This window comes from Nanorana parkeri, unplaced genomic scaffold (assembly GCF_000935625.1).
Source record: "Nanorana parkeri isolate BGI_ZX_2015 unplaced genomic scaffold, ASM93562v1 scaffold440, whole genome shotgun sequence".
Taxonomy (NCBI): domain Eukaryota; kingdom Metazoa; phylum Chordata; class Amphibia; order Anura; family Dicroglossidae; genus Nanorana; species Nanorana parkeri.
This window is the reverse complement of record NW_017306708.1, coordinates 999247-1011712: the sequence shown is the minus strand read 5'-3', so window position 1 is coordinate 1011712 and position 12466 is coordinate 999247. Positions and strand designations below refer to the sequence as shown.

Here is a 12466-nt window from a genome sequence, read left to right as displayed (position 1 = left end):
CCATGAGTTGTGTAGTGTGGCTGATAAAAGGTTGGCTGTTTCCAGTGTTGGTTGCTGGACAACCAGACTACGGACAGAAGTCAAACATTGTGCTGTGCATTTATCAAGGTCCATGTGTTATATTGCAGTTTAATGTTCATTGATGATTTATAGGGGGGACTTCCACTTTAGAACAGTAAAAACATTAGTCAGAATTATGTAGCATACAACATAGTGTATGGAGTGCAATGGTCAGAGAAATAAAAATGTAATATATTGCTCTTACACTTATTTTTACAGGCAGTAAAAAAAAAACCCGAATCATTTGTTGCCAGTGGTAATAATATTCCCCTACCCTTCCAACAACCATTATGTTCAGTGGCAATACGATTTGTCTTCTAAAAGCATTAGTGGTCAGTGTATTCTGTCCCCATAGCTTTAGCAGCCAGTGTATTCTCCCACTTCCCAAAAACATTAGTGGTCAGTCCTCCCCCCGTGTATTCAGTGGTCAGTGTATTCCCATCTTTTTAAAAATGGGGTAAGATTTGTATATTTCCCTCCCATCCAAAGCATTAGTGTCAGTGTATTGTCCCAGCACACTCTTCCCAAAGCATTAGGTTTTTTTTTGTCTTGTCCCTCCTCTAAAAGATTAATATCACTGTCTTGTCTGGTCTTGTGAGCTTTATCCCCCGCCACTGTGCAGTGATTACATCACTGGGACTTTGTAGCTTCACTCCACCCTGTATTGCTATTATTGAGCTCCAGGACATGGCGCAGGTCCGTGGAGCTCTGTGTTTAAATTTACTTTACTAAGTGAACAGCTTATGCTCCTTTAGTAAATCAACGTTATTGCCTTCTGGCTGGTTAAAATCCACTAAACATTTAACCAAATTTTATTTTTGGTATAGTCAATTCATTATTAAACGATGAATTATGATTGTGATACTGCAATGTGTGTATTTCCCTTCACTTTAATAAATAATAAATAAGACACTTTGAGTGTCACAAAAGTTAAATGGTGCAAACTAGTTATACAATCTTCTAAGTTCTTTGTAAGATTAAAAAAAAAAAAAAAGACCTGAATTAAATAGGCTTTATTGACTTCTGCCGAACACAGCTGAATGGCTAACCGAGCCGAAGTGAAGGGAGCCGAAGCCTGTTCGCCCATTCACAGCAGCTCTGTATGGCTATTTTTAGCCATACATTGGCTGCATTCAGCTCAATTCACCTCCCTTCGGTTCAGCCAAACAGCCTCAGCAAGTACGGCTAAACCGAAGGGAAGAGCCCATTCGCCTCAGCCAAGGCAACATCTGGATCGGCTGAGGCAAATGTTCAGCAATTCTCATAGGGGCCGAACAGCAGAGGGTGAATAGCTGAATTCTGCTGGGTCATTCTGTTCACTACCTCAGAGGAAGCGTACAGAATAAAAAAGACAATGTAAAAAGAAGAAAAAAATATAACAGCGGAGGGTATCCCTCCCAAATCATACCAGACCCTTTAGGTTTGGTAGGAATTTTAAGGGGGACCCTTAACGCCCTAAAACCAAAGAAAAAAAAGTGGGGTCCCCCCTAAAATTCCAAACCAGACCCTTAATCAGAGCACTGGTCTGGCAGGGCAGGAAAGAGGGGGGGGGGCAAGAGCTCCCTGCAAAATATCAGGCCCCCTGTAAAAGTGCCTTGTCCCGATGCCGATGAGAACAAGGGCTCTTCACCCAGATGCCACCCCACCTTGTGAATGAGTAAGGAGTGGTTGTTACCCCCCCCTACTTATGCACTAAAGAGTTAAATCAAAATAAAACAAACCACTCTTTTCAAAAAATACTTTAATTGAACAAAAACGCAAAAACAATCTGTGTATGGTGTGCCTTTCCAACATTGTGTGGCACTTTACTTTTGAGTTAACTTTTTGGTGAATGAGTAGGAGTAACCACTACCCCTTACTCATTTACAAGGGGGCGGCATCTGGGTGCCCCCTTTATCAAAGGGGGTACCCAGATACAGTTAAGCCCCCCTGTCCGCAGACCCCCACAACCACCGGGCTGCAGTTGTGGGGTTGAGGCCCTTGTCCTCATCGGCATGGGGACAAGGTGCGTTTCCAGTGTGTCCCTGGAGGTAAATTTTCTCAGTTTAAACATTTGAAATGTTTTCTATTTTCGATTGTGAATAAAATACGGGTTTATGAGATTTGTAAATCATTGCGTTCCGTTTTTATGTAGATTTTACACAGTGTCCCAACATTTTGAAACTTGAGGTTGTAATTAGATCCATGAGGAATTTGAACAGCAAGAGTTAATATGCGCCCTGTGGGGAGGCGTGTATGACATTGCCCACACATGTGTTGGAAACTGAGTAATCTTTATATTTGTTCTTTTTTGGATCTTTCTCAGTCTCTATGATTAAGCTTTTTTGGTGAAACATATCAGAACCTGTGGATCTTCTTATGCGTGTAACATTTAAAGCTGGTCATACACCTATAGATTTCAATAGATATTTTTCTATCAGCCTATGGTCAGATGGAAAAAGTGCAACAGATCCCTCCGTCTCCACTAAACTGTGTGGCTGGAGGAATCTCCCACTGGGCCAAGCTCCAGTATCTTCCTAGTCGGCCACGCTGGCTATGAAAATACCTGAACAATCTGATTGGATGCAGGCATTATTCAGGTGTTTTTAGAGCCAGCGGGGCCGACTAGCAAGATACTGAAGCTTGGCCCAGTGGGAGATTCCTCCATGTTCACAGTTTAGCATAGATGGAGGAATCTGTTGCACTTTTTCCATCTGACCACAGATAATCTATAGGTGTATGGCCAGCTTTAGATTCCTGGGAACAAACGTTTACATCAGAGGTCCTGGCGGTTGAGTGTGGCTTTACATACATTGGAAGACTCTTTGAGTGTCACAAAAGTGAGATAGTACAAACTAGTCATACAATCTACTAAGTTCTTTGTAAGATTTTTTTTTAGTGCCATTTAACATAAAGCATATCTAAAGCCATGTTTCCCCTTTCGATAGAGTAAGGAAGTCTTAGAACCTCTGTCAGGTTTTTATTGCCATCTGTTCTCCTGTTGGACTGTCTCTCTGTTTTGGTGATCATTGTCACAAGGACAGACAGTGATGGAAAGTCCACCATTTTACAGTTGCCACAGGAACAGAGGAAGATAAGAGAGATTTTACAATGGGGGCACCAGTGACAGCTATTTAAGTTGGGAATTTGAAGTCCGATTCCCTTCCCCCTTGGAACGGACATCTGTTCCATATCCTGATATTGTTTGTTTTATCGGATCTTGAAAGAACTGCTATAACTCACTAATGTATTATATGCATTGGCTAAAAGAGCTACTATTAATATTAAAGTGTATGTTATCCCTAAATGTAAAAGTCTATGTATGTGTCTGTGTTCCCATTTAGCTGTGGCAAGGGGTGTGTCAGCTACACTTACCACAGGAGATACAGGCACACTGTGTATCAGAGTTACAGGATGCCATGCCAACATATGGTGTGCCAGTATCACCCATGGTCATTGTAGATGACATGCCCCCTGCCATGCCGTGCTGTATTGAGTGACATTGGCTCCCAGCAGGAGCCCTGCTGTCATATTACAGTTGCCCATAGTGAGTACATAGACTGGGAAAATTACTTCTCCAGTATGTGTGATGTCATAAACATCCCACCCTCTTACTATAGACACGCCCCTGCCATAAGTAAAAGGGATGGAATGGAGGCCGTGCGGTCATGTCACTGTCGGATAAAACATAAAAATGTAGATTTTGTTTTTACCGGAAAATACTCTTTGCTCTATTTTATCTGCTTTGTATAGTAATGTGTTCACAAATAATTGATTTAGGAAGCACGATCCACATCTGTACAGATGTGGAAGCAGCCTGTGTGTTGGAAAATATGACTTCCTACTATGCCACCTTGATTTTAGGTACCTCTTGTTACTTGTACCTCTTGCAATAATCCTGAAAACTAAAAAAACCTAATCCTGAAACAGTAGGCCAATGTTTTTCAACCTTTTTTTCAGTCAAAGATCCCTTTAAAAGTATGCAAAATCTCAAGACTCTCCAGTCTAAAATGTAAAAAATGGTGTGTAGCCCCTCCAAAATCCAAACCAGATCATTATCCCAGATAGAGGTCTGGTATGGATTTTGAGGAGAAACCCCATGCAAACACATAAAAAAGAGATCCCTACTTTACATCATGAGCTCCCTCCTTTAACATCAGAATCCCCTCCTTTCACATCAGGGGCCGCCTTAACATCAGAAGCCTCCCTTTCACATCAGAGTTTCCCCTTTAATTCAGGAGCCCCCTTCACATCAGAAGCCTGTCTGCATCATGTAAGGGAATGACACTGTGCAAATATTTTGAGGCACCCCTGAGGAAGCTAGAAGACACTGCACGGTGCCATAGCACCCTGGTTGATAAAAGGCTGCATTAGACTATGTATTCATTCATTATTTTAAAGCCTCTTTTACATAAACCAGTTAATGGAAATGATGTATTTTAAGTAAAGTGATAACGAGGGAAGGGAGAGGACATTTGATAGAGAATTTTACTCTTCTCCATGCCATCCAACATTAGAAAGGAGATCATCTGGAGTTTCACTTTAAGCTCAATCTGCTGTCCATATCTTGCAATACAGCCTGAATTAATGACAGTTTAAGCTGTTTTTCCAGTTCTACCACGGAAACTGACTTATCCTAGTAAGAAAAAACAGATCCAGACATGTCTTCTAAAGCTGTAAAATTAAATGCAACATTTTCTTTGAGTTCTTTGCACATAAAAAGGTGAATAAGGTTTAAATCTAAAAGGGTGAGGCACTTTAGAGGAGGAGAAATCCATTACCACCCTAGTCTTGAAATAGACTTTAGACAGCCACATCACATGGAGATCTGTTTCTAGATAAAGGAAGAAAATAAATTGGACACCGACACACAGGCAGGTATCTCAGGTTGAACATTCTGTGTCTCCTAGATCTCTCACTACAGCCAGCATCATGACATTCAACGGAACATGGAAAGCTGACAAAAGCGAAAACTATGAAAAATTTATGGAAGTTATGGGTATGTTTTCTTGTATTGGTATAGATGATTCCAGCTAATGACCTAATTATCAATACATGTTTACTTGTGGGCAACTTGAACTAAAATAAATGTAATGGGAATCCATCGTCTCTTCTTGAGAAGGAAAGTGTGACCTTTTTAAGTATCTTTAGTCCAATATTTTCTATAATCTATCTCATGATATCATTTCCTGCTATTCCTTTTTTTTTGTGTGTGATAAAAACACTTCATTTCACAATAGTTTATTCCTTTAACATAAAATGTGTCTGTCTCTTGTAGGTGTGAATGTAATGAAACGTAAGCTGGCTGCACATGATAACCTGAAGATCACAATCACACAGGATGGGGACAAGTTTAATGTAAAGGAATCCAGCACCTTCAGAACCATTGAAATCAATTTCACCCTTGGAGTCCAGTTTGACTATTCCCTTGCAGATGGAACAGAACTCACTGTAAGTTAAAACGAAATATCCTCTGTAAGGTGGCAAATTACCTACAGTACACAGAACAAGCTAGTCTGTTCTCCATCTGTTACATTTGTGGGGGTTTCTAAAATTGCTATGATCTTTTGAGTTTCTGCCCTTGCAGCAAAATATTTGTCACCTTTTTTGTAAGGGAGCAATGATTCATTTTGTGCTGAGTAGGCAGAAATTAATCCATGGTTGGCCATAACAAAAAGAAGCCAGTGGCCGATGGGTCACTGCAGCTAATCAGCAGCAGCCACCGTTTGCGTATTCTTGCAGCCGGACAGAATACAATAGCCAGCAGGGGAGATCCCTCCCCTCTTTATAAGATATAGGGAAATCGAGTCGTTTTTATCTTTCAGCCCTACGGTGTGTGTATGGCCAGCCTAAGTCATAAAGAATTATGGCAGTAGAGGAAAATCTCTGTGACCAATGCTACAGGTTTTGGAAAAGCCTAATGCAGTTTATTAAAATAGAGACAGGACATTTATGGCTTCTGATGCTCAAATCAGTTTTACCCCTATGAAATTGTGACAAGTATATGTCCAGAATTCTATGGGCAAGGCCTCTTAGGATTACGCCGATTACACAGCCATGTAAAAGACTGACACAGACAGGGAAAGTATGTTTATGGCTCCAATCCAGTTTAGCGGCCATTGTTCTATCAGCTTGTAAATCTGTCGCATCATTGACTGTTTCCTTAAGAGATGGAAATGAAGATAGGATTGTAAAACAGATCGCTATTATTTCTTGAGATTCGTAATGTTAGCGTATTGAGTCAAATGGTTACTGAACATGTTGCTGTCACATTGTCAAAAGAGCACAATCTGGACTAATGTTTAACTAACAGAAATAATAACAATAATAGAAATAATAAAAATGTCTAAGCCTGAATGATATATTAGTAAAGGTACAGCCTTTAAAGTAGGCACACCCATGTTGCCAGGTATACACCATATCTAAATTCCCTGATTTATCTTAGAAGGTGGTACAAAGAGCAATAATTAGTAAGAGGCCACAGCAAGCAAAAAGGGCTTTGTTTATAAAACCTCCACCCAGAGTATAGCCATCTAGGGGCATTTACAAAATAAAACCCTCTCATTTGCATTTGTTAATATGTAGTAAAAAATGACAGATTGTATTTCCTTCTTTTAGGGCGCCTGGAATTCAGAGGGAGATAAGCTTGTAGGGACATTTAACAGAAAGGACAACGGAAAAGAGCTGAAGACATGGAGAGCGATAATTGGGGATGAACTTGTACAGGTATGTCTCCATTAGAAATTTGCATCCTATGCGTGGAAATGATGTCACTTGTATTCTGCTACTCCTACACTGAATGTTTATAGTTTTGAAGTGTTCTCAAGTCAGCAAGAAAGATAAAGTTTGACTTTACTGGGTTTCTGGGGCAGATAATAATAATGGGAAGGTTTTTTGTGACTGCCCAAACTAGAAAAGACGAGTGCGGCCACACTTTTTTGTGGAGATTGATGGGGTAGCCTGTAAATACAATGATATTTTCCTATGAAGCTTTACTGTCAACATTTAGAAGAGTGAAGGTTACCTGCTGAGCTCTCCATTTCATTACCCTGGCTTTAAAAGGGAACAATGGCAGCAGAAGGACTGCAGGGTTTTGGATAATCACACCGGGACTGCAAATATAAGTCTTGGCTAACAAATAAAGCTTCATATGTAGCTCATGTGTCCACAACATACACACCAGAAATTACATTTTGAGTGACTACCAAACATAAAGCCATGTGTTCAATACAAAAACATAAAAATATAGATGGTGGCCTTGTCACAGTAGAAGAACTCCATGGTCTACATACATTTGAGAATCCTTGTGTTAAAGCGATGCTCCAGCTTCTTATCTATTACTAAATGCAAACATGTATGCAAACTTCATAGTTTGTCTGTTCTGGAACTGTAACAAACTCCAGACAAGGGTTCGGAATGAGAGGTAGTTCAGGGAAGATGAGGTCAGTGCAGAGCTTGTCAGTCAATGTAGCACGCTAACCATATGTCTGTTCCCCTCCACAATGTCATATACATCTAGCACAGGCACAGACCTTAGAGAGTTTGTTTAGCAGACGCAAGTCAATGCAGCAAGATACATTTTTTAAAAACTGGTATTAGGTCATAACAAAACACCAAAAAGGCAGACATCTATATTTAGTATTTTATATGCCAACTGTGATTCCAGGTAGGTTTCTGCGGTGCCCATTTGCCAACATATCAGGCCACTCAAAGGATCTTTGAATCACACATTAATGTAATAGGCTGGGGACAGACATGTCATTGACAGTGCTCATAACTCACTTTACAGTTAGACCTATTCAAGTGTACCCATACAATTTATACATGGACACAATATGGGGTTGATTTATAAATCTTCCACCAAGTCATATGCTGGGAGAATGTCATTGGCACGGCATTGCCGCCACAACATGGAGCCAAGGAGCATAGGAAATTCCTAAAATCCTCGGCTCCGCCTATTGGGAGAAATTACATGTGTACGGCATTTGCCACCTGAATGGCTGGCAGAGGTTTTATAAATCAATACCGTTTACACGGTTCAATAACCATTTGTTTTTGTTTGGTCTTTTTCAGGCATACGTTTATGAAGGAACTGAAGCCAAGAGAATTTTCAAGAGAGCCTAGACATTGCTTAAGACACAAAAGGACCCACTGCTGCAAGTTACTGAAATATCAGCTGCACTACAATGTATTAGTCAACAATCCATCTGTCACCCCAACAACACAGATGTGCTATTCATTGCTGTATATAATAGAGATAGTCTAGTTTATCTAAAACATGTATGTTATTTTCATTTCGTCAATAAAAAAAGACCTGTTTAGTGCTGCTTATCTCTTTCAATCTTAACATCTTTATTTAAGAGCTAATAAATGTTATGTATTTGTTCTGAATGGAAACCCAGTCAAGTTATGATGGTGGGAGGGCGGACCAAAATAACCAAACTAAAATGCTGTGCCGTACAGCTTCAACTTTCAGGAGTTAATAATAATAATTATTTAATAATAGTTAATAATGTCATTATTTTTTACAATTACAAGAAACAAGAGATCCATATGTAATTTTATAAAAGTGAGTAGAGTCATTCAAATTATTCCTGTATACGGTATTGTGAAACTATCATCTTCATATGTTGCACTGATGAGGGCTTGCAAGCCTGAAATGGTTGTATACCAATTGATAGATGAAACAGATACAGCCAAAAAATCCTAAATCAAACCCAGTAGGTTACCACATAATAATTAACCATTTCAGGAACTGAAATATTCACTCCTACACTATTCACACTATAATAACCTAAAAGCAATCAATAGTAATAGATGAAAATGTTTGTCTTGGACATCACAGCTAGTAAAATAAATAGACGCAGTGATAGACTGGGTTATTAAAAAGTAGATTATTACATGCAATCAATAAAACAAGGATTGTACATAGAACAATATCGGACCTCTGAAAAGTACAAGCATGCATATGTACTCAGTACTTTGTTTGGGCCCCTTTTGCAGCAATTACGTTTGCACGATATTCTAATTATTCGAGTTTCACCTGTATATAAAAGTGCTGACAGACGGGCCTGTCAGCACTTGACAGCAAAGTGCTGACAATGTCAGCAAAGTCCTGACAATCTCATCACTATAAATGATGAGACTGTGTGAGACTCTTATCTGCCAGTCAACCCTTTTTTTGGTGTGTGCACTGAGCCATGCATGTGCAGACTTGGCAGGATTAATGCTGTGATGATGTAACTCCTGCGCACGTTACCTCATCTGGTCCCGGCCAATCAAGTGGATGAAGTCTCCTGAAGACCAGGATGAAGGTGGAACCACAGGAGTGTGCTGACACAGCAGCGTGGAGGGGAATGCTTTGGCAGGTAACCATGCCATAATATCAGACTGCCGGACTTCACCTGTCAGTTCCGATCAGCAGGGGATCCATGCATGGATGAATTCTATGCAATGCATTCAGTCTGCACACAGGAGGGAACACAATGACAACTGCATGTGCCTGATATAAGAAATACCGAGCAACTAAAATCTGTTAAGGCACCAAAAATTATATTTCGTTATAAATTTGAACTCACTGAAACCTCCTCAGACTCAATTCACACTAGGTCTTATTTTCGGGGTAGGTCCTATTTTTATTTTTTAATGAATAACAATCCAAAGTTAATGCAAATCCAAATTAAATAATCCAAAATGGCAAAGTTAAGAATAGTGTGATCAGGGCAATCAGGGGTGCCGTACCTTTCCATTCATTGGCACCGCTGATTCTCTCCCGCGGCTCTTCAAGTTCCCCCTTATGCCACCACCAGCCCTGGCAATGGTCACAACTAGGTCTTATTTTCGGGGTAGGTCTTATATTTTAGCATTTACCAAAAATAGTACTAGGTCTTATTTTCAGGGAAACAGGGTATTGCTCATTTCGCTATACCTCTATGTGACTAGTTTTTTATTACTTTTTTACATTCCATTCAATAAATGTTAATGCACTAGGAGAAGGTGCTGTTTGTTTTATTTTGTTTCATATGTTTGTGAGGATCCTTCCCAGTGGCCTCGAGGACAGCAGCCTTCTCCCTCAATGTTTGACGTTGAAGAATTTATCAAGCTGACCGCTGTGGTGTACTACAATTTTTCTCTTTCTGGATACATGCAAACATGTACAACCCCAATTCCAAAAAAGGTGGGACGCTGTGTAAAAACTACATAAAAACAGAATGCAATGATCAGCACATGTCATAAACCCATATTTTATTCACAATAGAAAACATATCAAATGTTTAAACTGAGAAAATTTACCATATAAAAGAAAATAAGGTCATTTTGATGGCAGGGCAACAAAAAGTTGGCAAAGAAAGTGGTACTAACAAGGAAGAGCTGGAAGAACATTTTGCAACTAATTAGGTTAATTGGCAACAGGTCAGTAACATGATAGGGTATAAGGACTAGTTCACACCAGAACTGTGTGCGTCTGCACAGCTGTAGTTTGATGTGTTTTGTCGCGATTTTACTGCGATGTTCCTTGTTCCTACGATTTTACTGCGACTGATGCATTTTTTTTTAGCTCAAAATGGGATTTCAGGTGCGTTCCAGTGTATTTGCATGCATTTTTGATGCTTTCCATTGCAATCCGATGCAGCTAAAATAGGGCAAACAGCATTTTGTTTATGACTGCATCAGAACGGAGTGAACAGAGCACCAGAATTGCCATAGGAAAGCATTGTGATGCATTTTTGATGTGGCTGCCAAACTGAACTGAATCTGGAGAATTCTCTGTGCGCAAGGGACAAAAACTAATCGCAATATTGGATGTCTGTGATCTTCGAGCCCTCAGCCCTCATCACTGCATTAAAAACAGGCATTAATCTGTGATGGACATCACTGCATGGGCTCAGGAATACTTCCAAAACTCACTGTCTGTGAACACAGTTCACCATGTCATCCAAAAATGCAAGTTAAAGCTCCATCATGCAAAGAAGAAGCCAAATCTGAGCATGACCCAGAAACACAGCTGTCTTCTCTGGGCCAAAGCTCATTTAAAATGCTCTGTCATAAAGTGCAAAACTGTTCTGTGGTCAGACAAATCAAAATTTGACATTCCTTTTGGTAACCATGGGCTCCTCATTCTCTGGACTAAAAAGGAAAGGGACCTTCTGGCTTGTTATCAGTGCTCAGTTTAAAATCCTGCATCTCTGATGTTATGGGGATGCATTAGTGCATATGGAATGGGCAGCTTGCCCATCTGGAAAAGCACCATCAATGCTGAAAGATATATCCAGGTTTTAGAGCAGCATATGCTCCCATTCAGACAATGTATTTCTCAGGGAAGGCCTTTCATATTTCAGGAGGGCAATGGTAAACCTCATACTGCATCTATGACAACAGCATGGCTCCATGGTAGAAGAGTCCGGGTGCTTGACTGGCCTGCCAGCAGTCCAGACCTTTCACCAATTGAAAATATTTGGTGCATATTGTAACAAAAAAATATGACAAAGAAGACCCTGGACTGTTTAGCAGTTAAAATCCTATATCAGGCAAAAATGGGACAACATTCCTCTCCCAAAACTTCATCAAGTGGTCACCTCAGTTCCCAGATGTTTACAAAGTGTTGTTAAAAGAAGAGGGGATACTACACCGTGGTAGACATGGCCCTGTCCCAACTATTTTGAGACGTGTTGCTGCATCAATTTCGAAATTATCTTATTTTGTCTCTTAAAATGGTACATTTTCTCAGTTTAAACATTTGATATTTTCTATTGTAAATAAAATATGGGTTTATAGGATTTACAAATCATTGCATTGTTTTTATGTAGATTTTACACAGCGTCCAAACTTTTTTGAAATTGGGGTTGTAATAAACCATTACACAAGCTTACACAACAGGTGTTTACACAAAATAAGGCTAAAACCCCCCCCAATATGTCCATCCATTGGCAGTTGGCATCTTATCAAAAGAAGTGTTTCACAGTCACAAGCATGATAAACAATTGGCGTACATTAATTTGTAGACTTTCCAATATTTAAAACTATGTATTTAGTTATATATATATATATTTTTGAATATCTTTTTAACTGTCACATTACACTCACATTGAGGGTGTGCCTTGTCTTGTGTCACATTTATACACATTTACACATACTAAGCAGTCTTAACTATGATCAATAATAATAATAATAATAATAATAATGATAATATGTATTGCAAAATAGAGTTAGGCTTTAAGTGAAATTTCTCTCATTTTTTTATAATAGAACGTCATCTGTATTGTAAAAATGATGATGAGATAAAATAACAGCCATCAGTAAATCAACTGATTTTTGATTTGGATAGAGTAAGGAAGGGTTAGAACCTCTATCAGATTTCTATTACAGGTTATATCACCATCAGTAAGATTTCTTCTCACTTTCTGTCCCAGTGGCATGAAGTCAGAGG

The 12466-nt window shown here is 39.5% G+C and overlaps 1 protein-coding gene across 1 annotated transcript; it reads left to right on the top strand.

Moving 5' to 3' along the window:
- Positions 1–4922: 4922 nt before the first annotated feature.
- On the top strand, positions 4923–8163 carry FABP2 (fatty acid binding protein 2). The gene is made up of 4 exons (XM_018560217.1): positions 4923–5038; positions 5318–5490; positions 6658–6765; positions 8113–8163. Exons 1-4 carry the CDS (start codon positions 4972–4974, stop codon positions 8161–8163), a joined length of 399 nt encoding a protein of 132 aa, XP_018415719.1. The 5' UTR covers positions 4923–4971.
- Positions 8164–12466: the final 4303 nt, after the last annotated feature.

Coding starts and splice junctions, on each gene's coding strand:
- FABP2 (XM_018560217.1), top strand. CDS start 4,972: ATGACATTCAACGGAACATGGAAAGCTGACAAAAGCGAAAACTATGAA. Junction 5,491..6,657: donor CAGATGGAACAGAACTCACT/GTAAGTTAAAAC, acceptor TCCTTCTTTTAG/GGCGCCTGGAATTCAGAGGG. Junction 6,766..8,112: donor TTGGGGATGAACTTGTACAG/GTATGTCTCCAT, acceptor GGTCTTTTTCAG/GCATACGTTTATGAAGGAAC.